This window comes from Scomber japonicus, chromosome 6, assembly GCF_027409825.1.
Source record: "Scomber japonicus isolate fScoJap1 chromosome 6, fScoJap1.pri, whole genome shotgun sequence".
Classification (NCBI taxonomy): domain Eukaryota; kingdom Metazoa; phylum Chordata; class Actinopteri; order Scombriformes; family Scombridae; genus Scomber; species Scomber japonicus.
Genome location: NC_070583.1, coordinates 9,639,729 through 9,666,318, shown reverse-complemented (window position 1 = coordinate 9,666,318; position 26,590 = coordinate 9,639,729). Strand labels below are relative to the sequence as shown.

Genomic DNA, 26,590 nt, shown 5'->3' with positions numbered 1-26,590 from the left:
CGAGGGATCTGCGTAATTCATTCCAAATAGCCATTATGTACTGTGTTATATTTCCTTTGGCTGTGAAGGTAAAATGAATGTGTTCATGCACATATGCAATACCAAATCCTGATGTGGTGTAATAACAATGCTTTAGAGACTTTTTCATATTTATATCAAATTTGCAAGTTCGACTTTTTGCAAAGGGTCACCACTTTATCTCTGTTCTACATATTGTGTTTTTAATAGGATCAGAAGAAAAAATGTATATATATTTGAACTACAAATATGTGTAAATTTTATAATTATTAAATAATATTAATAATTCTGACAGATCAAATGTAAAGAATTATGAAGGTTAATGCATAAAAACAGGGGCTGGAAACATTTGTTATATGATGAATTTTGACTATAGGCCTACTGACTGCATCATGTTCACACGCTACTTAATTATGATACACACATTTTCCCATCACTTGATAAATCACATTAATCAGAAATGAAAATAATTTTAAATTTACAATGACAAGTTTAACGTGATTCTATTTGTTCCAACATTTCCTCTCACACTCCTACATATTTGACACTCCATGTTTTGAGGATAGACATCCTCCTCACATTTTCTCCCTTTCGCTCTCTGCACACACACACACACACACTCACACACACACACTCACACACACACACGCTCACTCACACACGCACACCTTTCCGTTTCACCCTGCTCTGAACCTGTTCTCCGTCCACCATGCAGAAAGCTAAATAAACATATGTGGCGAGTCATTCCCAGACTGCCCTACTACCACCACCACCACCACCACCACCGCTCCTCACCCACCCACCCACCCACCTACCGGCCCTCCACCCTTTACACCCCCTGCATCCCCTCTTGCTGATCTCTCCCACCTCAAACCCCTCCACCCCCATCCAGCCCCTCTTCTACACTCAGGTTTCACCTCTCAGCTTCCTGCTGCTCCCAGTCACGCTGACACACACTCTTACACTCAACCTATTGACTGTCGTTGTAGGAGTGTGCATGTGTGTGTGTGTGTGTGTGTGTGTGTGTGCATGTGTGTGTAATACTAGTCATTTATACTGTTTTTGACTGTCAGACATTCTTCACTCCCACAGACCACACTGCTGTATGTGTGATAATATTAATAAAAATCAACCACTTCCTCCTCAATTTTCATATCTTTTTTCTGGCTTTATTACAATAAAACTCAATATTTGAATATCTCCTCATCAGAGACCACAGCCTGCTCATTTAATGAAGGTGACAGAATGCAGAAGTGACCATAAACCTTTATAATGGACATATTTATATAGTGTATATTCATTTTGTTTGCTTAAAAGTTATCAAGAACACCAATCACACATGAAGATTCATTGTAATCATTGTATCTGGGTATTCTGAGACCCCGAACAGGAATAATGCATCATTCTGAAACATGTCATCATTAACAATTCTCATAAAGTTAGGAGAAAGTATTAAGGTGAGTATTATTAAGACTATGTTAAGTATGTAGGGTTTTTTTTGCATTGTTAACAAGAGCCCAGAATCTCCAAGATCCCAAATCTAATCATAATATTTTTGATGCCTCATTGGTTTTTATTCAATCAAGTTTTTCCAGCTATGCTAAAAATGACAATACAGTACAGTACAGAACAGTAGAGTACAGTAAATGACAGTAAAATACACGAAACTGCAACAGAAATTGGCTCTGACTTTATCTCTCCTAACTGGCAGAAATGAGAAACATACGAAAGAACGAAAGGAGGAATACTGTCTGAATATGACATGAAATGAGTGGAGTAGGTAACATTTTTGGAGCGTACGTGGGCACGAGCGAAAGCAGTCACGTCCATGTGGCTCCACCGCATGCGCTCTATTTCGGGGTCAATTCAATCTCGGTTTGGGAGGTGAACGGAAATTCCAATTCAACAGCCAGCATTTCACATTTCATACCTGCAAGCTGAAGCTAAGTGGCTCTAAGTGGACTTTAGAATCACTTAGAGTTACACTGAAGGTTCATGCTCCCCTTCCTGTCCCACGATGTAGATAGATAGATAGATAGATAGATAGATAGATAGATAGATAGATAGACAGATAGATAGATAGATAAATAGATGGATTTAAAACAGCACAGAAGAGACTTAAATCCTCTCTCTCTCTCCCTCTCTCTCTCTCTCTCTCTCTGTCTCTCTCTCTCTGGCAGTAGGATGGGGGTCGCAGGATTACTTTCTGTCAGCAGTGTGACAGCTGTGTACATCTGGTTGTGTAGGGGCCTCTTACAGCTCAATCCACACGTCGTTTCGCCGGTGTCTGGGCCTCCGGACTCGCTGCCACTGCTCACCTCATTACGGACTGAGCCACACCTCCATCTGTCCTCCTAATATCTAAATCCTACTGCAGATTAGTGGGGGAGTCAGGAGGAGGAGGAGGAGGAGGAAGGGGAAACTTGGGGAGAATATCTGAAGGGAAACCAAATCCTGGAGGAAAGGGTTTGTGCGTGGCACATGAGGTTTTATTAATGATCTCTATGGGCTGTGTGGTGGTGGGGCGGAGGGGACGGAGGCTGCTTTTTGGGGCTGTGGATGGTGTAGCTTGTTGGGGGGGCTTGTGGCTGTGACGTCTTTGTGTGCCTTGTGTGTGTCAAGGGTGAAGTAGAAAAAGATGGACAGAAGGTATGAGCTTGTAATCCCTCAAAGATGTCGTGATATGTAAAAATGTATTCTAAAGTTTCTGTTCTGCATGCAAATCTTCATTTGACTTCTCATCATTATGCACACTTATTTTCTCTTCATTTGACTTCTCATCATTATGCACACTTCTTTTCCTCTTGAACCTTAAAGGATAAATATTTTTTCTATTGCCAACACATCCTGTGACAAAAAGCAACAATGTACTGATCCTTACAAGTATTGCCTGTATATCCAAATGAGCCACATTGTTGCACTGGGTGATATGTCCCTTTATTAAAATGAACACGGACACCAGCCTGCTGTGTGGAATATTCACCAGAGCGCCAAATATGTTACTGACAATAATCCCAGACAAATAGTTGAACCTTTTCTGAGTCATGTTTGCTGAAAAATTGACAATACACCAGAGAAAGAATATATATTTGTGACCAGTTTTTAAAGATTTACATCCTTAGAAGAAATAAATTGATTTAAGGCAGAGAGCTATCAGGTAGGGGAACTGGAAAACATTGAGGGATGGATTAAAAAGTCATGGTTTTGGGTTTTGGGTTTTTTTCTCTGGATTTGTTGGCATAATAATAATCTACAATATGGAAAGAATGATACTTTAATTGCCGATTACAATAACATGCTGGGCCACACTCGGCTCAGCAGATTTTGGATTGGTATGGTTGAAAGTGTTATTTTTCTACTACTAATTTGGTAGTTTTCCGCATGAGTATTTGTAAGAAGCTTTTACTTTGGCTGGAAACGAACATTTTAGTTTTCTTTCAACTGCTGTAAATTTCTGTGTCAAAGGGTAATATAAATTGTCCAATAATAGTAATTTTGGTTCAATTTCTAATACAGAAAATCATTTCTAGGTGAATCTTTTACACATAATAAATCAAGCTGTATTAAAAAAAAATCATTAAATAAGTTTGTGTGGTCAATAAAGTGGAGTGATTGACTTCTGTTTTTTTGTTTTGTTTTTTACCGCTTTGAGCAAAAGAAATCAATTTTTCAACCAGTTTGAATTCAGTCAGTGAAAAGGAAAATGTGAACCCGCTGTTGGCGTTTTGTAATGTAATGTCAGGACTGCTGACGTCAGGAAGAAAACAAGGTTTAAAGATACTTTTTTGTATTTGAAACCTTGGAAAAATATTTGAACCTCTTAAAATTAAATTGTAAGCCAAACACCTCCTCGATAGATGACTACCTCTCAAATTCATTCCTCTCACACACCTGGTTTATATTCAGGGCTGGATGTGACTATAAAGGACTCTGATAACGTGTGGTTTAATTTTATGTGTCAATTATAAACTTCAAGTATTGTAGCAAATGACTACAGAGCTACTCAGCCTGGTGAATAGTATCTCTACTGTTCAGATACTTTTTGCACTGAAGAAATTAAATGGCATTTTTATCTGTTTGACTTGCAACACTTTCTTTTGTTTTTGTTTCCCTTTTTGAGCTGAACCAAACCACCTGCACTTCAGATATGCACAAATTTGGTCCACATAATCCTGTCTTTGTTTTGTTTTTTTGTTTTTGTTTTATGTTCAAGCACCGAATGCAAAACGCATTAATCATCAAAATCAATTATAAATCAAAAAGGAGAAAAAACTTGGATTAATTGTCAAGTAATTATTAGATAACGTGATACAGATTGATTACGGATGGTTGTATGAACGCCTACTAATTTCTGTTACACACTGCACAATAAAAATAAGGTGAGTAACATGAGAAATGAAGCAGCCCATATGAGTGTGTGTATGTGTGTGTGTGTGTGTGTGTGTGTGTGTGTGTGTGTTTATACTAAATGGAGTGTGTGACTTTTTAGCACAGTGCTTATCGTCCAGACATATTTTACAGTTATCAGGCAAGAACACACTGTAATATCAAGTTAGGTATGTGTGTAGGCTACACAGAGTTGAGGCAGTGTGACTGATTTAAACACACAAGATGTATAAATGGGGATCATGTCTCACACTGTCCTCACTGGGTCCAAGGTTAAGATACGATTCTCTGGTTCAGGCAGTTTAGCAGCTTTTCAGGATTATGGTAGTACAGTGCCATCTGGTGATCAGAATAGCATATGAATTTGGTTTTGCTATTTATTTTCGTATGATATTAGTTCACCATTCTATTAGTTTATTACAAGTCAGTTCCAAAAACCACCATGAAACTACAGGAGTCTTGGACCAGACTTATATTAAAACAAATGAATCCCTCCTGATTTCAAAGGTCAAACATCATCATAATGTATTTTATGATATTATGATGATATGATGATATTATGATATTATTTACATTGATATGTGTTATGAGTCCCTTACATTTCCCCCTATTTTATAAAAACATGTTTGCTTGTCAGTTAAAGGACCTTTACTCACCTAAAAAAAAGTGATAAAAAATGCAGAGCAGCATTGGCAACATAAAGTCTCTCACTTCTTGGTCAGTTTGTTTTGTCTATTCTTCTTACTGCTGATGGAAATGGTCAGCGATAAGCCACCGGAAAGAAACATAAACAGATGAAATGTGGTCGCTACATGCATAAACACTACATATCCCATGACCGCTCGGCTGTAAGGTGAAAGGTTGGATCGCGTCAGTGACGTAACAACAAACATGGCGGGGCTCAGTACGGTGCGGTGCTTATTTCGAAGCTACTCTCGAGTAAAAAATGCTCAGAGGAGCCACCAAATGTTGGTGAGATGCAGCGGCAGGACGCTTTGTAGCGGGACACAAGATACCGGTATGTAAACTGTACTAAAGATGTCATTCCAACTGAATAACACTCATAATACTATCTCTGACCTTGTAGCGTGTTGGGTCTGCCTCGATACGATGCGTGTCAAACTCTGTTGACAAATCTCTGCTTTTTACTATTAGTACGTATTTTGAAGAGATACAGACCTTGTTGAAAGGTGTTTAACCAATTTTACACATCTATGTTGTCCTTGTATACATTCGGCATTGCAGTAGTCTATTAACTCTGTAAAGAAATGTAAGTATTGTGATTTTCAGTGCTCTACCTTGACTAACAGTAACTACATAGTAGACATTGAAATGACAGTAAATGTGGTCAAATCCATTTAAAAATGGATTCAGTCTTTTTTTTTCTCCCCTGAGAGGTGCACTGTCATGATGCCATGATATGTATGAATTGAAATATATTCGTCTGTGTTATATTGCTACAGCTTTTGTCGCTAGGAAATGCAGCGAGCAAAATATGGTAATATTTGAAAAGAGTTTGGTTGGTGTTTTTTTTCCCCCCATACTAGTTAATAATACTTAACTTTATTTGTATGGCACTTTTCGGAAATGTTTATAAAGTGCTTTAGGTGCAATAATACCCAAGGATACAATGTTGTAAAATGACCATTAAGAAATAATGAATAATAGAGCTAAATAATGTACAATAATGGTATTAATAGAATTAAAAAACAGATGAAACTTTTAAGAAAAACACAAAGATCCCTCAGTGGCCCCAAACTCCTGATCAGCAGGACATAAAGAGTGATTCACATAAAGGCCTGTCTGAGAAAGAAGGAAAAGCCATTATAATGTCCTTTTGTTAAGCTTAATTCATTATCGATGCCAATATCTTCCAATATGCAGATGGGGGACAAATTAAAGGAAAAGCAATGCAATGTGTGGGGGGCTTCTTACTGGCATTGTTTGGATCCACTTGTCCTTTTAGAGGGAGGGGTCACTGCAAATCAATACAAAGTAGTTCTGAGTGATCACCTTTATCCTATGATGAAACATTTCTGTCCTGATGGGAGTGATCTCTTCCAGGATGACAATGCCTCCATCTATAGAGCATGAGGGGTCACTGGATTGCTTTGACCTGATTTGGCATGTGGTGGTCCAACACTTTACTAAGACACTTTGTTTCTCCTTAAATTTGTCACATGTCTGTAGCTCTAATAGAAATTAATGCTACAGTTGAAAATAGCTTTTATATAATTAGTTTATTTCCAGTATTTTTCTTTGTTTATCAATGATTTTTCAAGTTGCTAAGTAGTGTGTCCTTCTCCCCAGCCCCCTCAGACCATGCAAAGCTCCAGTTCACAGATCCAGCCGTGCAGGAAATTCTCACCAGGATAACAGGCCTGGACCTGCAGAAAGTGTTCCGACCCATTAAAGAGGAGCTGACGCCGCCCACTTACAAACTCATGACCGACGAGCAGTTGGCACAGGTACCCTTTTTAAATCCATCATCATTTCTCAATTGCACACCTACGTTGTGCCACAGTAACACCTGATTCATACAATCTTGTGTGTCTGTGTGTCTGTGTGTGTGTGTGTGTGTGTGTGTGTGTGTTTCCAGGCGGTGGAGTTAGCCAAAGAGCAGGCTAAGAAGCTGCTCCAGATGCCCCCTATCTTACCGGAGAGGAAGCCCATCGATGATGTGCTGTCAGAGGACAAGATCCTGGACGGCATGAGCAAGGCCAAATACGTCTTCACTGACATCACCTTCAACATCCCACACAGGGTACAAACATGGTGCTTTTTTATTTGCACGTGTGTAACCGGGGTGTTTTAATGTATGCTACAGTAGAATAAATGAGTTAGTACAGTTTGGTATATAATAAGGACAGGCTGAAAATTTTAATGTAAGGATCTATGCACAAAACACAAAGCATTTGGAGGTATTAGCCTTGCTGCTCTTTGGTGGTGGTGTAACATAATCTTAGGTTTTACTTGTTTTAGTTGTTTCTTTAATGCATAAATCAATTGCTCTCATGTTTTTACATTTAAATATACATTTAAACATATCAAATATACCCCAAAATCTAACATTTAAGTTGATCAAACCTGCTGTTCCTTGATTGTCTAGGGCTCACCTTTGTACTTATTTGATGGATTTAGAAGGATTTCACATTGCTCAAATCTACCCCACACCTATATAATGCTATAATTGTAATTATTTTTTCCCCTCAGGAGAGGTTCATTGTTGTACGAGAACCCAATGGGACTCTTAGGAAGGCAAACTGGGAGGAGAGAGACAGGCTCATTCAGGTCTATTTCCCCAAGGAAGGCCGTAAAATCACACCACCTCTCATCTTCAAGGAGGAGAACCTCAAGGTAATGACAACGTCATCTCTTTCCTTTACTTTATTCAATCCAATCCAACTTTATTTGTAAAGGACTTCAAAACAACCACAGTGGACCAAAGTGCAAATAAATAGAATACATAATAAATAAAAGACGTAACAGCCTACACAAGACGTAAATATACACATAAAATACAAATAATATAAATAAAAAGACAAAAACAATAAAATAAAATAGAATAAATAAAGTCAACGTCTTACAAGGTGTCAGAAGCCAATGGGTTTTAAGAAGAGATTGAAACACAGACAGAGAAAAAGAGGCCTGTCTAATGTGCAGAGCTATATCATTCCACAATTTAGGAGCGGCAGCAACAAGGGCACGGTCCCCTCTGAGCTTACCCTGAGTTTGAGGCACACTAAGGAGCAGATGATCAGCTGACCTGAGAGAGTGGGCGGGTGTATAAGGGTGTAGCAGCTCAGAGAGGTAGGGCACGGCAAGATCATTGAGGGAATTAAAAGCAAATACAAAAAAAAAAAAATTCCCTGAAGCCAAGGCATTAACAATGACTTAGTGTCCCAGTAAGCATTAACAGTGTGACAGTGAGCCAGCATACACAATACCAGAACCATGAAACTGACACAGTGAAATGGAATACAGCCATTATTATTTTATTATTTACACCTGTGTTTGTCTTTAGAGACAATTTAAAATGTAGTTGTTGAAAAAGGCCCACCGCAGCTCACCCATCAAGTTAACTGCCTTTAATTAAAGCTAATATTGTACACCTGGGGTACATGTATATATTGTTTTCTATAATGAACTTGTTGTATCTGATAGAATTAGCAGATTAGCAGCTGTTTATTAGCATGTCATTCAGAGACATCCTCTTCTTCAGTCTCTTTAGAATTGTCACTTTACCAGCGTGAACACACAACATGCTAAACATTAAAATGAATATGTAGAATGACAATTAGACAAAGCCCATGTACTTTTTCTTCACAGCAGATATTATAGCAGGAAAAGTACAGGTGCAATGAATAACATTAATAATATTAATGTTATTGTTATAATATTAATGGTATTGTGCATGCTGGATCACAGACACCCCTCAGTGGACATCGTTAGTGGGCTTAATTACACCTTTGATGTTCCTTTGACATCATCTGGCTCTCCAGGGGCTTTAATTTTCATTCTATACCCCCTCTCTCCCTCTCTCTCTCTCTCTCTGTTAGATGGTGTTTTCTCAGGACCGGCATGAGGACGTGTTGAACCTGTGTCTGGTCCAATTTGAGCCCGACTCTCCAGAATACATCAGGGTAAGATGACATTGAACTTCCTGTTATTTTGACCTGATGCTCCAACTGTGCTGGAATCTGTAGACTGTATTAAACCACAGTACAACCATGAAATTTCCTCAGTCACTCTATATTTTTCTTTGGGTCTCTCGATCCAGAGTGTAACATAGAAGTGGAGACTTGTGAATTCAGTGCAATCCGAAACAGCATTGCACTGAGAAATGACAACATGCAATAGTATATTTTCTTGATTGAAACAGTGACAACTGCAGACTATGTAGAAAAAAAAGAAAGAAGCAGAACCTCACATTGAGGTCTGCATTCAATTACATGCAATCAGATGTGCTTTGTGTTCTAGGTGCATGCAGCTACTTACGAAGATTTGGACAAGCATGGCAAATATGAGCTGCTGTCCTCCACCAGACACTTTGGGGGCATGGCCTGGTACCTGGTGAACGCTCGCAGGGTGGACGGGCTCGTTGTGGACATGCTGAAGAGAGAGCGGTGAGTTTTGGGAGACATTGTTTTTGACACTAGTGTAATGTATATCCTGAGTGGAATATGTGGTTTCACTGTCTCAAATCTAACAAGGTAACACCAGCCACTTGTCATATACCTGATGGCAAAGAGCTCTGAAATAAGTGTGTGTATGTGTGTTCAGGTTCCAGGATGCAGTGAGCCTTGTGTCCTTGTTCCACATGGCTCACCCTCACAGTGAGTCAGCCCAGGAAGCTGCCAGCCAGCAGGCCACTGGCACTGACCTACTGAAGGTGAGAACAATCTAAACCCTGAATAAAAATACCTCCTGACTCCTTTTTTTTTTTTTTCTTTCACCCTTCTAATCTCTTACCTAAAAGCATATATAGAATATTGACATTTGATCCAGTAACTGTCATGGTCATACAAATTCAGTCCCGCGGGCACTAGGGTAAATCAGAAGTCAGCGTAGCGCTCGAGAGGTCGAGTCAAGGCCGTCTCATCTAAGGTTTCCTGTGTGGGAGGTTTTGAGTTTTTCCTCCAGCGTGGGAACCGCGGGGCCAGGCCCAGGACACATCAGGTCTTATTAGCGCTCGCAGCCCCCTCGGCCTTGAAGCAGAAGGGGATGGACATTGAGAATGACAGCCATTTAATGTGCAAGGTTAGCAGCAGGAGACACCAGGCATCTGCCCACAGCAGTCACTGTCATGCAAGGCCTCTCGTTTTAGTCACGGTCCACTATGAAGCACTTCCTAAACTGCGAGTTACATTTAACACTGCAGTTCCACAGTCTAATTTGTAGTCAGTTGTGTATTGAGCCACGACCTTTTAAGTAATTGAGGTAACCTTTTTCCTCCTCCTTCATTTTACTGACCTTTTTTAACCTTTGTCCCCACAGATCTATGCCCAGAAGGAGTCGCAGAGGTCTGGCTACATCGAGCTGGCCCTGCAGGCGTATGAACAGACTGCTGCTAACAGCTCGGCCGTCTGACTGGCCCTCTCTTAAATATAGATATACAAATCCATCCATAACGAGGAACTATACCTACAACCAGAAAGGACAGCGTGAAACTTGCCTCCCATATCTGAAATACGATAGCATTCACTTCTGTCACTGTTTGGGATGAAGAAAAAAAAAGTGCTTCATTAGTGAGAGAATGCCATACACTTCACAGCAGTCAGTTTGAACAATTTCCATGGAAACCTGTTATATGGAGAGAAATGATTTACGTATGTATTGTGTTCGGAGCTCTGCGTCAAAGCAATTGTGTCAAGTTAAAGATGTACATAACAAAATAATAAAAATCATGTTTGTACTTGTGTGATGTCATGTTCGAGTAAAATAACATGAGGCCATGGATGACATTAAGAACTTTATTGACAAGCTTATTAAATTCACTTTTCATGTCCATGTAAACAGTACCATCCATCTATTTTTTTTTTTTTTTTAAAGGGGAAAAACAATTTAATTTTTTTTATTGTTTTAAAAAAAACCTGTAACAGCAACATACTGTAAGATTTCATATCAGTGTATTTGAAAAACTAAAAGCAGCTGTATGTGTTGATTTGTAAACATGCAACAAAATATTAAAATATCAACCACAAATTGGTAACATGACCCAATGGGGGCTTGTTCAACAGTTCAGAATGTATGTTATGTAGAGAACACAGCTATAGGCAGACATGAAGGCAGCCTTGTACTACATCAAATACTGCTCTGATCAGCTAAACTCAAGCACTTTGATTTCTTTTTCTAAATTTCAGTTTAAAAAATGGTAAATACTGAAAGAGGAAGAATTCACCGGTGGCTTTGATCACACCCTGATTGACAGTGGTGTTACATGAGGTACAGAAGAAGTGGTAAGAAGGGTACTTATTAATGACTTTTCATGATGGTGTACACTGCAGTCAGTATAGAAAATAGAAACAACCAAATATCTGCATTGTTAATGTGAACTGATGTTTTTGTTTACATAGCAAAAGAGTTTTAAGAAAATAAGAAAAAAGGCCACAAGTAAATTATCTATATTTCCACTTAAACACATTTATTCCCTCTCAAGGTACATTGCATAGGGCTGGGCTCCTAACTAGGGCTTAAATAAACCCTGAACAACTCAGATTGATTACTAAGGCTGTGGCTTAATCTGAAGTTAAACCTGCCTGTTTGGAGGTATAACTCAATTTACCTTGGTCCCACAGTACCACTAATCTTATGAAAATAGTTGCAGTTGCATCTTAATGTTACCAATGTCTACAAGAAAGAAAGAAAAGTATCTTTAAATATGCCTAAAAGGGCATTGTAGTCGGATTAGAGTTTCTCCTGGTCCAGGAAATCAGCCCTTTGTTTTTTGGTCACTGCTTTATAAAAGTTGAAAAGTTAAAAATATCTCTCTCTAGTCATCCAAGAAATCGTCATCCAGGTTGACATCTGTAGTGTCGATATCTTCCAGGTCAAGGTTTTCCAGATCCAGATCATCCAGCTCCTACAGGGGAAAAATATCAGTGGGTGGAAGTCAAAAGGTGTAGTGGTTCTGATTTTGTAGTATAGTAACATGAAATCCATGGCTACATACTATTTTTTATACTATTGTATTGCCCAAATTATTAATCATGGTTATAAACTTGAAAAAAAGTTTACCTCCTCATTCAGATCCGCCTCGAGGTCCTCTGCTGGTTCCTCTGTTGGTTCCTCCACTCCCTCAGGAGCTGCCTCCTCCACTACACCCCCCACTGCAGGAACTGCTGCTGGGGATAAAACCTCCGGCTCAGCCTGCAGAGGCACAGCAGGCTTCGGCTTGTCCTCTGGCTTTACTGGGAGTGCTGTGGTTTGTTCCTCTTGTGCTGGGACTGGCTCCAATACTGGCATTGCATCATCAAGTGGATCTAAAAGTGAGTCAGCGGCCAAATCTGGAAAGCTTTGGACTGGGACTGGAACAAGCACATCTACCAGAGGACTGTCTGTGTTCTCAAAACTGATGAGCTCCTCCACTGCTACGGATGATGTCACATTTTCCACAGTAATAGGAGTTTCATTTACTGCTGCCACTGCATCTATAGTGGTCGGTGCTTCTGAACCCACTACATCTTTTTCCAGTTCTTCATCAACAGGTGCTTCCTCAGTTGCTATAGTTTCTGATGCTGTTACATCAATATCATCTGTTAAAACAGTGGTTACTAGGGCATCCTCTGTTACTATGGTTTCTTCCACCACTGCTTCATGTGGTGCTTCCTCTGTTGCAATGATGGTTTCTGATGTTTCAATAACAGAAGTTTCAGAAGCACAGGCAGAAGTTATGACAGCAGTTGCTGAAGACATTTCCAGCAAATCCTCCTCAACTGAAGATCTGATATCTTCCACAGGACTGGGCTGCACCATCTCTGGCTCTTGGGGGGGAATGTCTGCGATAGGTTCCTCTACAGAGACTGAAGACTCCACCTCCACCTCCATCTCCAGCTCTGGTTCAGGTGCAGCCACCTCAGAGGACACTGGTGGTGCTAGTATTGGCTCAACTTCTTGCTCTGTTATAGGCAGAGTGGTGGCTTCTGTTGTGATGACTACTTCTTCTTCTTCTTCTTCTGCTGTTGTTAAAAGATCATCAACAAACCCCTGCTCTTGTGGTATGGGCTCTTCCATTAATACTACTTCTGCAGGTGCAGCCTCTGTCGTTGCTGCTTCATCCATGCTCTCCATCACTTCCTGTGTGCAGAGCAAGCATTCTGTTTTAGGGAGCTTTTACCCAACACAAAGTCAGAATAAATGTTTCCAGACATGGGAACATATCTATGCGTTTAAGTTATGGCCTTTTGTCAGTCAGATGAAACAGGTGTTTTATCAGTTAATGTTCCTAACTACTTCAGTTAGACATGAGGAAGTGGTGGCACTGCTGAGAACAGCTGTGATGATATGATGGAGGAACATGATTCTCACAGTTTCCACACAGGCTGCATCTGTGACAGATTTTAGAGATTTGTAATTTCATGCATTTGGTGGGGATGAAAGTTTAGGTGCTGGTCTGATTACTAGTGCGGTTGTATGAGGTTTTTGCCTTGTGCTAATTTTATATACTGATCTAATATGAGAATCATAGTCATAATGTATTATTTATGACTATGCTTTTAGAAGCTTTTAGTCATCCAGGCATGAGAGCGACATCACATTTATGGTAAGAGGTGCATGTCCAAAAGGGGCTATGTAGAGGTGCAGATTCTGCTCCTCACCTCTGGCTCAGTGATCTCTCCTTTAGCCACAAAACCTGCAGATTCCTCCAGAACATTACGGTCCTCATTCGGCTGAAAAAAAAAAAGAAACAGGTAAAATTAGGTCGCAGACATATCTGATGTTTGATTGATGCTGAAAGTATAAAGTCAGGTATATAACATTATAATTTACAACGTATGCAGCCATTTTCAAAGTTTCCTCATACAGCTCCTTTGACTTTTCCACTGACCGTGATGAGTGGATATTCTGCTGCAGGTCTGACTCTGACATGAGTCTCCTTTAGGTACTGCTCAGCTACCAGGGTTTGCTGGAGGCCGGGGAACAGGTTGCCGTACTGGGTGGGGTCAGCCAGAGCATCTGCTGCCTTCTGGTTGACCTTGGACAGACTCTCCTTCCACAGTTTTACCACCCTGGAGGAAGGGAGCAATATATGGCTCAGTGATGCATAATGCAAATCTGCACATACTGTACACAGATGTAGTTCTGCATGGGTTAGCCTTTAGTTTAGTGCTAGCTCCGCCACTGGTACCCTGATTCTGTTTACACCCACACCTCCTCCGCCTCCTCCGAAAGCAGGTAGCGCTGTTGCTAGGTGCTGTTATTGTTGTTGTTGTGCAGGTCTCTCCATTTGAACGTAGCAAGCCAAGGTTTAGTAATAAGTCCATGGTATTTGGGTCAAGAGTTTGTTTTCCGCTGACCGTATGTAGTAACAGCATATGTTAACTCCTGTAAATCAGTGTTTCCACACAACTCCGGACATTAACTAATTCAATTTCTGTGTTTCTATCAAAAGCTAATGCAGCTGCTGCCAACTCGGGCGGCGCCATGGCAACAAAAAAACCCTGGACCCTGTAAAATGTAGCAAATGCTGGTATCTATTAAAGATTACAAGTAAACTGGTATATGCGGAGTGTTTGTAGGACACAGATGGATATAAGATCCAGGCATAAACTGCGCAATCATCTACACATAAACAACTTTACCTTGGCACATGGCTTGGCAGATATGTTCTTGCCAGGAACGCAGCCTCTGGCAAACGATCTGTTTTGATGAGAAGGTCCAGACATTTGTCCAATCTGGGCAAACAGAGACAAAAAAACACAACAGTGATGACAAAGCTAAATAAATGATTATAAAAATTGTGAGTATAAACATGTTAAATTAAAAATTGGCTTCATACATTGTTACTTTTCTCCCTCTGCTCAGAAACTCACCTCCCCTGCATGAAGTAGGTGATGAAAGCCACGTTGGTCTTGCCATCCCTCTCTGCCCCCTCGGCCAGTTTTCCCACCATGGTGGCGTTGCCCGAGGCGGTGGCCAGCAGCAATAATCCCCCATAATCCTGAGCTTGGTGCAGACACTCCTGAGCCAAGCTAAACTGGCACTTTGTAGTAGCGAGCTCTGCCAACTGCTTCCATTTCTGCTCTGACTGGAGGCCCCCAACATGTCAAGGTGCCAAAGAGACAGGAGAGAGGATTATCACAGGGAGAAAAGCATCAGCTCTAACAACAATACACTGTGAAGCAGTTGTTCAAGTATGGGTTGCCAGGGTTGTGACTCTAAGACCTCCGGAGCAAAGAAATGACGTGATCATCCATACGATCAGTTAGGAGGAAATGTTTGCTCATAGTAATGCATTTAAAGTCTCCAGGCTCTCATTCTTAAAGATGCAGTGCATTTTAGCAGCGTAGTCACCTTCTATACAATTACATATTAGCCATGCTAGCGGAGTCTCAGCATCTATTGCATGGTTTGTCCACCAAGTGAAATTTAGGTTGATTGATTGAAAGTTTGTACAGAAATTCATGGTGTCAAGAGATTGAATCCTACTGACTTTGGTGACCTGACTTTTCCTCTGGTACCACTATATGGTTGGCATTTGTGGTTTAAAGTGAAATGTCTCAAACTGTTCCAGCATTGTACAGCATGCTAGCTGCATATACACTTTGTTAGTCTTTATGGCATACTGTTTAAATATAAAAGAAAACAAAATATTACATTGTTTTATACTTGCAAGAAATTATGCATTATGTGCGATATGCAAAGGAAATCAAACTGCCAGTTAAACCTAACAAAAAGACAGCAACATGTGTTTTTCACAGAGTTGTTTTCTGAAGTGCTCCTGGAGCTGGTTCACCATCATCCACAATTACTGTTATTTGTTTCAGCTGTGAGTAGCTCCTCCATTTTCTTTGTGCTTTGCATTGTGGGGAAACACTGTATCCAGCACACTCAAAACTCAAGTATGTATAATGGCTGTTTTGAGTTTAATTCACTTTGTCACTTTTCCAGTGTGCGCTGCATACTCAAAACCTTTTTAGAATTAGTGTGAAGCATGGATTTGTGACACAGCAAGTGACTTGTTTTTGTGTGTATGGTGTGTGTGTGTGTGTGCTCTGACCTCCGCCTCTGTGGCCAGTTGGTAGGCTGTCTTGAGCTCTCCCAGCTGCAGAGCCAGTTCAAACTGGTGGTCTGGGTCAGTGGACACAGCCAGGGCCTGCTTTTTGAAGCCCTAGACAATATAAGCAACACAAGCACAGTTTAATTCCATGTAGTTGGCTAAATAAGTAGTACACAACCTCCAAGTATACACGAGTGAGAGTGCAGAAATGGAAGAGACTGTGTGAGTAGCATAACATTCGCTGGCTAAATACATTTTAAAAGAAACAAGAATTCTGCCCAGAGGTTGTACCCCATCTGGTTGCCTGATGTTATGTAAATAGAGAATTCATAAAAAAACTTGAATTATAGTCAGTTCAAGTAGAAGGAAAAGCGCAGAGATGAGCTCCGACTTCCAAGGGTAAAGGCTAGAGGACATACCTGTTTTTCTAAAAAGTTGGCTACCCTACTCCTCTGCTCCTTGGGGATTGTGGGGAGAACCTTGTCGGCCGTGGTAAAGTCCCTCCTCATGACAGCTGTCTGGTATTCCAGCACTGAAAGCAGCAGGGAGAAGCTGACTACATTCAGCTCCTTGTCTCCGAGGTAGAGACGGTCATCCTTGGGGATGTAGCCCAGCAGATACATGGTCCTACACAAAAGAGAAACTGCTGTTAGGACACATTTTACACCACTTCTTTGAGAATGTTTGATGCTCTTTGTTTGATAGAAAGTAGAAGAAAGAGAAAGGTAGGATGATATGACACATCAAGTGGATAAAAGCCATAATATACACTTTAATAGCATGATAAGTACATGGATGGAGCTGATGTCATGCTGACAGTGCATGAATCGTACCTGTCCATGTGAGCGATGGTGATAATCTCTCCGCCAACATAGTAGTTGAGTCTGTTAACAGAGCTGGTGTAGATGAAGCAGTCTCCCACCCAAACGCCTGTCTTTATCACCTCCTGGACCTCCCCAAGAACCTGTTCAGCCCAGGAGAACAAGGCATGGAGACTTCAGGAATTTTGGAGCCTCATGTAAGATCACTCCACCATTCAATTACTGCACAGTCAACCAAAAATACACTTCTATTGGTTTCTGACCTCAAAGGCGTCCTCGATACCATCTTCCGTCATCTGTTCCTTGGACTCCTGGGCTGCTGCAACTTTCTCTGGCAGGTAGCGCAGCACAAAGAAAGACTCATCTGTGGCGATGGACACCAGCTCCCCAGAGTCAGACCAGAAGATCTAAAGATAGAAAAACACCAGGTTAAAAAAGGAGGATAAGGTGAGCCAGTATTGGAAAGAGTAACATTCACTATCAGAGTAGGACTCACGTGTTTCGGTTGAATCTCAATGCGGCGGATCAGTTCGGCGTTCTCCCAGTCGTAGAAGGCCAGGCCACTGTTTGATCTCACTCCCAGTAAGAAGCCACCAAAGATACCTATAAGATGAAGAAATTATTAGCATTTAACACAATAATAAATACACACTGAATGCACACACAGCATTCTGTCAGATCAAATGTGATTAAATATGAAATGAAGCTCACCTTCAGCCCCAAAGTCAGGTTTGAAAGTCTTCTTATCTTTGAAGTTCTTAAAGAGTTTGACCATACTGTTTCCTTCCCTTATGGCATACCTGTAAATATGATGCACACATTTAATGCCATATCTGAAAATGGAGTAAGTTATCCTTGCTATATCGTATGTGGTGAAGTTCTGACTGGATTCTTAGGAGTTTAGACTTACTGTGAGGAATCATGCGCCCAAACAAACTCTTGAGCTGAGCCAAAGCTCTTATTCCTCAGGGCCATGGCAGTGTAGATGATATACTCCCCGTCTCCACACACCACTACAAATCTGCCAATACACACATACACAGGTATAACAGAATCAGTGAATGTCTTCTGATTTGTTTTACACATAACCTTTCATCACCACTGCTTCCACCCACAGTCTCATCTCTCACCTCCCGTTGGGGCTGTGCTGGATGGTCTGGGGGTAAATCTCACAGCTGCCCATGTCTTTGACACTCAGCACCAGCTTCTCTCCATCCCTCATCTCTGCTTCTCCCATTGCTTTCAGGTTGGCCTGCTGCACCTCAGAGTGGCGAGCCCACATGACCTTCCCACTGGAATCCATGGACATAGCCGGCTCCTCCCGACCCAGCTGAGACAGACAGAGAGGGGGGAAAGAGGCGGATGAGTTGCGAGACACAGGGAAAAAAAGGGAATTGTGTTACAGGAGAGGTAACATTTTAATATCATAAGTCAACATATGTTCCATTAGCTTACACAGTGTTATCTGCTATAATACTCCAAGTGAATTCCCATAGCTGCTGATAGCTGCTGGTGCAGATAGAGAGGTCACGTCCTCTATTTCCTTTGGATATTTGGATGTTTTAATAACCTGAGGGGCCGTTTGCAGTTTGAAATTCAATGTTAATGTTCCCTAAGTAAGTGCATCCCAAGCAAATTGATTGGGCCTGGTGGAGAAGTTAAACTGGCCTGAATACGATGATTTTGATTTTGCTCTTAAGATGTATAAAAAGTTCATATTTTCTTATGTGAGTGGCTCATATCATCCTCTTCCTATGGATGTACAGTGCTTGGAATCAATTTTCTTTATGAGTTCTTTATTTTTAAGATAAATTATTGTGTTATTGTCACATGACCTGACCTGTTGGCCTATTTGTAGTTTCAGCCCCTTAAGTCAGCAGTTGCAGCTCTCTGGTAGATAATGCTATACACAAAACAACAACACAGTATACCTTGATGATGATGCTTCCTTCATCATAGCCCAAAGCCACACTATTAGATCCAGGCTGGCCACAGATACACCACACCCTCTCCATGCCATAGTTGAGTGTGTTTTCTAGTCGGTAGGTGTTGGAGTGCCATACTCGAACAGTGCCTGAGGAAATGAGAGAGAGGTCAAACTGAGCCACAATGCTGCATTGATTGTACTATACATTTACTGTGTGTCTGAGTTTAACACGTTTCATTCAAACACACAACCCACCGTCCTCGGAGCCTGTGAGGATGATTGGCAGTTCGGGGTGGAAGCTGACGCAGGTCACGTTCTGGGCGTGACCCTCCAGAGTTTGAACACAGGTTTTGTTCTAGGAGAAAACAAAAACATTCATCTCATAATGCAATTTAAGATACTATAGAGTAAGTTTTGTGTATTATTCTCTATTTTTCATATTAACGCTATTAATGGGAGTATGCTAGCTAGTGAACATGTATGTTTTATTTGATTCCAGATAAGACAGCTGTTATTTAAAAATTAGATATTAGGTTGAAAATTCCATTAACTGAAAACAGAGATTTCGTTATTGAAAACTGATACATACTATTACTCAATTACACTGACTACTACTGCCACTGTTACATATACTTTTACATATATGGTGCTATTTTTTTATTTTACTTAATGGCCAGTTTGATAAATTGCCACAGGAAGCTGAGTAAAAGAACATACCTGATAATCCCAGATTTTGACCAGGCGGTCGTCAGCCCCTGATATGAGGTAGGGTTTGTCTCCTCCACTGTAGTAATCGATGCAGTTCACTCCCTTCTCATGGCCCTCCAGAGTAAAGTTGGGGGTCCTGGAGCCCAGCTGCCACACCTTCAAGGTTGCCACATATCCAAATAGTTTATGGGACAGTGAGCAAGCAAGGTCAGTATGAGTTACAGGATGTGTTAAAGGTATTTGATGGATACTTTATAAATATTTGTGTCATTTTTTGTAACTGGTTGAACAAAGTGAAGACTGCAATTTGCTTCTGGCGGTGAGGCGTCACTTTCATCATTTCACCTTCACAGCACCTTCCTGTGCTTGTGGCCTGAGGCAATTTTCTTTAGTGTGTTTTTACAAATATCTGCATATGTGTGTGTGTGTGTACCTTAATAGTTCTGTCGAGCGAGGCGCTGGCAAACTGGTTGTTGTCTTTAGGGTTGATGACTATCTGCATGACATAGTGCGTGTGTCCCTCAAACACCTGAGTGCATGCCCATTTTCGGTCCCAGTCCCACAGTTTGATCAGCATGTCGTCTAAAAAAAAAGATACACAAGCATAAAATATGACAATCAATGTATGCAGTTAGTTAAGTTAAAGGTCTTAAAAGCCCCTTATGCATTCTATTTGACATATATTTACAATGTGTTCATACTCCAGATGTGTTAAATATATTGATCAGCAGAATGTATGGTTAACAAATATATCAGAACAATGTAGAACTCTTTGTCTGTAAATGTGTTCTTGTTTTAATCCTTTACTTGATAGTACCTTTATAGAAATGTGTAACTTTTAGAGGGGTTTTGTGTGTGTGTGTGTGTGTGTGTGTGTGTGTGTGTGTGTGTGTGTGTGTGTGTGTGTGTGTGTGTGTGTGTGTGTGTGTGTGTGTGTGTGTGTGTCTGTGTGTGTGTGTAGTTCTTTCCTACCACTGCTGGTGAGGATGTAGGGCTGTGTAGGGTGGACAGCGATGCAGCGGATGTAGTCAGAGTGAGCTTCAAACAAGTGAACTCTCTCCAGAGTGTTGTAATTGAACACGCGGATGTGCATGTCATCCTGATGGAGGAACAAACGGATTGATAAGTGCATTTGGGCCTCAACATGTGACTGATCTAAAAAGGAGCGAGCACTTCCAAAAAGGAGCAGAAACAAAATACATGTGACTCTTTTGTTGTAGGAGGAGTAATAAAGCAACTGAATGCAACTGACTTCAGATACTGACAAGATTAATAAGCATTTAACACACATGAACATAATATATTCTCCATGAAGTTACAATACTTACTGATCCAGCAATCACCCAGTGTTTCCTGGCTACAAACCTGGCCACTCTGACGGGCAGATCACACAGCTCAAATACTTTCACCATCGTCTACACACACATGAACACACACGCACAAAGGCACGATCATTAACATCACACACAATGTATTTCCATCAGTGATTAATTGTGTGTGTGTGTGTGACTGATTGGTGACCTGTGACTCATGGTTCCAGACCACTACACTGCCGCTGTAGAGGCTCGCCACCATCCAGGGTTCAGTGGGATGCAGATCCACACTTTTCACCCGGTCGGACCGAGCCGTCAGCTTCCGCTTGATGTCCAACCGCAGAGGCTTTCCATGGAGAAAGAGAAAGAGAGAGAGAGAAAAAAGGGAAGAAATATGGTGATCTGATCAGCTCCTCTCTATAACAGCTAGTGTAGGCCATGTCAAACAACAATAAGCAGACAATAAGCAGTCTGCATTTAAAAATGTCACATCCTATAATGCAAATTTTACACTTTTGTATTCAGAATGACCCACATCTTAGCAGGCCGGATGATTTCATTACTATCCAATTATTGTCAGAGTGGGTTTATGGAGGGGGTGTGTCTGTTGATACTCCCCATTCCACATTTTTTATGCATGCCTGCTCCAGAATGTCCTTTCAAGTCTTTTCATGTCAATGAATACATTAAGACTTTTCATTGATCAGCTTTTATGCTGAAAAGCGTGTGAAATGTTAAAAACGTAAATGTCATAAAACAAATTTAAGAACATTAACACAATGCGCACAAATGATTTTTTTCCCCCCTCTGCGCTGGTTTATCTAAGTTAATCATTAAACTGTGGGAGTTTGTAAATGTACAGCTGTTGCATATGGCTGAATGAATCATATAGTACTGACTGTTTACATTACTAATGTTTGAGTTGAAGCCTAGAAGTTATTATAACGTAAAACTCCACTGACAGAAAAACAAGAAAACAGCAAACGACAAACAACGTTTTGTTTTTTTTAAAGTAGTGTGCTTGTTTGTTCAGCCTACCATGTTTTCAGTCGGTATGTCCCTACGGCGCTACACAGCGTACAGACCGGCTTCCCTGCTGCCCTCGACGGGCTTCGCTTGTGTGGATCTCAGGAAAACTTTTGTCACAGGTGAAGCACATTAACAACAAAACTACGTCCGGTATAGATTTTCACAATAAACCCGAAAGCAGTAAAAACTGTATGAATGGAAGAAATGACATAACATTATAAGGAAAATGAAAGAAATGAGCAAAACTATGAACTTAATGTTAAAGTCTAATTCAATCTTGCAATTTTATTACCAATAATCAGCTAAATGAATAGTAACAAAAACAAAACTAGTTACCCATAATGTTTACACATTTACCAAAAATGTATCTACATTCTGGGTGTTATTTCCACTGCGGACAGGAGGGACATGCCCCCCCACCCACACACAGTTTTCAAAATCCCATTTGTGCTAGTCTAGGTAGGTGCCACTATACTTTCTGGGGGAATATTATGAGCAACTTAATTATTTCCTGGATTTTGTATTACCATAATCCATAAATGTATGTAGAAAATACAGGAAATTGGATTCAAATCGATTTTGTTATATATATATATATTATATATAGGCCTATATATATATATATAGCAGAGGAACCAAAGTTACACTTACACTTAATGTATTTACACACACTTCCATGATCAACAGTGTTGTATCATGGATATAATAGTTATATATGTGTGTTTTTCTAAAGCTTAGATTTACATTTGACAGCAATATGTGTAAGTTTAACTGTAATATTTATAAATTGCAAGTATGAAAGAGTGCTTTTCCGAAACCCTAAATTTGTGGTGACTATTATTTATTGACCACCTTTTATTTTGACGATAAATCTCCCCTATTCCGGTTTGAGTCTGTCTGCCGCTGTCTGACTTGACGCTACTTCTTTTGGCTACGTGGATCCTGCAGCGCTTCCTGTGGGGAGCAGCGAGAGATCCGGCAGAGAGGCAGAACATGTTGTACCTGCCTGCTCCACACTGCAAAAAGTACACCCTGTAGGCTACAACCAAACAGCCCACCACTCTATTTCAACCTGAATCCCCACAGCTTAGACTGAAGCAAAAGCAGAAATATGACCACGGGTTAAAACAACTTTGTGTGCTATGCAAATACAACGAATTTCAGCTTGAGTTATGATACTATGACCAATTTTACTTTGACTTTTTTTTTTTTTTTTTGCAGTGCATTAGAGTTTTTGTCTTTATCTGATTTTGTACATTCAAGTCATCATTTCCATACATTTGAGAATAATAAAATGTCCCAAAAAAAATGAAAGAGAAAACTGTATTGAATGAGTTTATTTCAGGTCTTCACATTATAAATAGACAGCAACATGCAACACACGACACACAGTTCACTTTGTTCCCATCTTATTGTGACTTCTTAAACACTTGGTGGCAGACTTTGTCGAGCACGGTGATTTCCTGAAAGAGAAGAGACAGACCTTTACACTGGCAGTCCAACATGATGTAACAGATGGTTCTTATCTTTTGTTATTGCCTAAAGATATGAAACAAATTGGTCTTATCTAATTGAGGGTTGGGAAAGAGTCTGTCACTTAAGGTGAAAGGGTTTTTTTCTTTGCTTCTTTTCTTCTTTTTTTGGGGGAGATATGTCAAAACTTCTACAAAATGTGTCATCCTCCTGCTCTCACCAGATGCAGCATGTCTCCTTCGATCCAATGCGTCCATCCACGATTTTCCTTCTCCCCCTTCTGAACGCACACCAGCTTGTCCCCATCCCAGGTAACCAGTGACTGCAATATCACACAAACACATTGAAACTCTTAATTTCTCTCAATGCATTTACGGTTACTTTCAGTCATTCGATGACTCAGAAAACAGTCCTACCTGGACCTTCCTGTTGTCCAGACCCTTTGTCGTCTCCTCAAACTCCTCTCCCACGGTGAAGTTGACCTCATAGTTCCTAAAGGTGCTCAGGGTCTTAGTTTCAAACTTGTCCCCATTCTGGACGATCACTTTTGTCTGATGCAGGTGGCAAGCGATCTTTCTGGTGGCGAAGTCGATGTCTGCAAAGTGTGAGCACATACAGAAAATTTGGAAAAGGCTTTATGGAGATGCTAAATTTATGTGGTGTCTTTTCTTTTTTTTTAACTGACTACAGACACGCATGGCGCCACAGGCCACTTATTATGATTCCTCTCCTATAGCCTACTGGTCTTTTGACAGTCTCATTTGCCCCCTTTAAAAACGACCTTGCTCCGAGTCAGAATGGGCCTAAATGAGTTTCTCCTCCCCGCTCAAGCATCGGGCCCTGCCAGAGAAAACTACCCACCCTGACCATTTTGATGTATTCATATCCCATTTGCCCTCAAGTGAAAATTCAATTTCTTTCCATCACTCTTACAGATGAGGCCCCTATATTTACCCATCTAAATGATATTTTTGACCCATTTCCATAAGGATGTCATTTTCCCATCCGCTCAATGGAAATGAGGTGTTGCAGAAGAACGAGGCATTCAGGACTTCCCCAGATTTGTGTGAGCTCAGTGTACCGGGGGTTGTTTTATGAATTGCAGATAGAGTCGTGAATAATGAAGTGTTTCTGGGGCCTTATCAATGATGCTTGCTTTTTTTCCCTTTTTTTTCTTTTTTCTCAGATTATGAGCTGGCCTGCTGCCTGATCCAGGGTTGGAATCTGTCTTCCTTCTCTGGGATCAGGAGGATGAAAATGCAGAAAGGAGTGAATCAATATTTATTTGGCGTGGTAACAGACGGCAGCCGCTCACAGAGTGGAGGTTAACTTGGTCTGACAGCAGCTCAATGAGGAAATGAAGCAGTGCCATGGCATTCTTCTTTCCCCCCCCCCCCCCCCCCCCCCTCTCTCTCTCTCTTTCTCTCTCTCTCTCTCTCTCTCTCTCTCTCTCTCATTCTCTCTCTCTCTCTCTCTCTCTCTCTCTCTCTCTCTCTCTCTCTCTCTCTCTCTCTCTCTCTCTCTCTCTCTCTCTCTCTCATTCTCTCTCTCTCTCTATTACACTCTGGCTCATCTTCCATTCCCGATTTTCTGCTCAGGCTTTCCTCCCCACTTGGTTGCATCTTTAAATGTTACCCTCTAATTGATCCATGTGTTTTTAATGAGGGTTACAAGCTGTAATCTCTCTTTCTTTGCCATTACAATTTCATTTCACTAATTCAAAATCTCAAAAATAGGAGCAAGCAGAATGCAGACAACTTACCGATGGCCTTCATCACATCCTCGAATTTATCGTTGCTCACCATCTCCCAACGTCCATTATAGTCTGCAGGCATTTTGGCTGGTCTGTGAGTGGAGGTAGCAGTTTGGCCTTAGGTTGGTTTGTCACACAGAGTGAGAGACAAGTGAAGGGCCCAGCCCTTTATATATACTCTGTGTGTGCGTGAGAGTGCATGTGTGTGTGCGTGCATGTCTTTCCCATTTCAGTTGAAAGCCAGTATTGTGAGGACATTTCTGTGTTGCAAGGATTTCAAAGGGCAATTTGAGGGTTAAGACTTGGTTTTGAGGTGAAGGTTACAAATAGGTTTAGGTTCAGTTCAGGGTAAGGGTTGGGTTTAGGCATTTAGTTGGCTTAAGTTAGGCTAAGCTACAGAATGCATGTCAATGAATGTCCTCACAAGGATATAAAGACAAACCTTTGTTTGTGTGTGTGTGTGTGTGTGTGTGTGTGTGTGTGTGTGTGTGTGTGTGCATGCGTGTGTGGACCAAAGGACAGGGTCCACCTGATAATTCATTCGGGCAGTGACTGTGTTGTGTGTGATGTAAAGGTCAGATTTACACTATAAATAAATACACTATGTATAAATCTCACATGGTTTTCTACATGAAGTATGTTGCCTGTGATACAGATGTCATTTGACCTGCAGTAAACACCTCTGTGTCTGTGATTTAAATGGATGCACTTAAAAAATCTAATGTACTTTTCTCAATCCCCATTTCCTCATAACAAGTCTGCAATCAGTCATTCCAAAGTGCTGGCATAAGCAGGGATGAGTGCTCACTACTTAAGCTGACTCCACCTAAATTTGTGTCTCAAGTCTTTTTGGGCTTGCAGTGGAAAGATCTCTTTCAGATTTCATATCAGAGAACAAAGTTTTTAACTTCAATGGGAGAAATTTTGTTGACACAAAGGTAACACCACAGGACTGAAGTTCAATCCTTTTTTCCACCAAAACAATGTCTCCCAAGTTTCATCCCTTCAAGCTCTTTGTTTTTTGGATTCAGTTCAAGATAAGACACCTATGCCTTAATCAGCTGCAGCTGCTTTATCAACAGAAGTGCATATATTCATCCCAGTGTTTCTGTGTGTTACATGTCTGAGGAGTCCAGCTGCTGGCTTATGCAAAGTAGATGATTGGTATAGGTCGAGGCCACAGGTCATTATTTATGTATAAACAGCTTTTACGTTGCCATCTAATACCTCTGTGTGTTCTCTATCTCAGACTCCTCTACAGACTGTCTCTGAGCTGCAGCCATAATCAATACAGTTTGTATTCAGATGAGCTGAGCCGCTTTAAAAGAACATGCAGTAAAAAGAAAAAATGCTGTGGTCATGATGCAATGGTCACGATCTCGTTTCACAACTGCGGCACTACAACTCCCTATCACACCAAATTGATCTTCTGGTGATATAATG

General features: G+C 40.8%; 3 protein-coding genes across 3 annotated transcripts; 1 reads left to right on the top strand and 2 right to left on the bottom strand.

Moving 5' to 3' along the window:
• Window positions 1-5,295: 5,295 nt before the first annotated feature.
• On the top strand, window positions 5,296-11,121 carry mrps22 (mitochondrial ribosomal protein S22). The gene is made up of 8 exons (XM_053321192.1): window positions 5,296-5,422; window positions 6,715-6,872; window positions 7,004-7,168; window positions 7,618-7,761; window positions 8,964-9,047; window positions 9,385-9,530; window positions 9,688-9,796; window positions 10,402-11,121. The coding sequence occupies exons 1-8, from the start codon at window positions 5,296-5,298 to the stop codon at window positions 10,492-10,494; spliced, it is 1,026 nt and encodes a 341-aa protein (XP_053177167.1). The 3' UTR covers window positions 10,495-11,121.
• A 117-nt stretch (window positions 11,122-11,238) lies between these two features.
• On the bottom strand, window positions 11,239-21,233 carry LOC128360700 (coatomer subunit beta'-like). The gene is made up of 21 exons (XM_053321190.1): window positions 21,101-21,233; window positions 20,908-20,994; window positions 20,552-20,678; window positions 20,013-20,161; window positions 19,589-19,735; window positions 19,127-19,226; window positions 18,876-19,018; window positions 18,075-18,274; window positions 17,855-17,965; window positions 17,656-17,744; window positions 17,441-17,547; window positions 17,208-17,351; window positions 16,957-17,087; window positions 16,543-16,750; window positions 16,124-16,234; window positions 14,937-15,151; window positions 14,706-14,798; window positions 13,952-14,132; window positions 13,722-13,793; window positions 12,142-13,200; window positions 11,239-11,986 (listed from the first exon to the last, which is right to left on the bottom strand). Exons 1-21 carry the CDS (start codon window positions 21,152-21,154, stop codon window positions 11,897-11,899), a joined length of 3,618 nt encoding a protein of 1,205 aa, XP_053177165.1. The 5' UTR covers window positions 21,155-21,233; the 3' UTR covers window positions 11,239-11,896.
• Window positions 21,234-23,242: 2,009 nt separating this feature from the next.
• LOC128360704 (retinol-binding protein 2-like) lies at window positions 23,243-25,293 on the bottom strand. The gene is made up of 4 exons (XM_053321194.1): window positions 25,157-25,293; window positions 23,811-23,989; window positions 23,615-23,716; window positions 23,243-23,384 (listed from the first exon to the last, which is right to left on the bottom strand). The coding sequence occupies exons 1-4, from the start codon at window positions 25,227-25,229 to the stop codon at window positions 23,331-23,333; spliced, it is 408 nt and encodes a 135-aa protein (XP_053177169.1). The 5' UTR covers window positions 25,230-25,293; the 3' UTR covers window positions 23,243-23,330.
• Window positions 25,294-26,590: the final 1,297 nt, after the last annotated feature.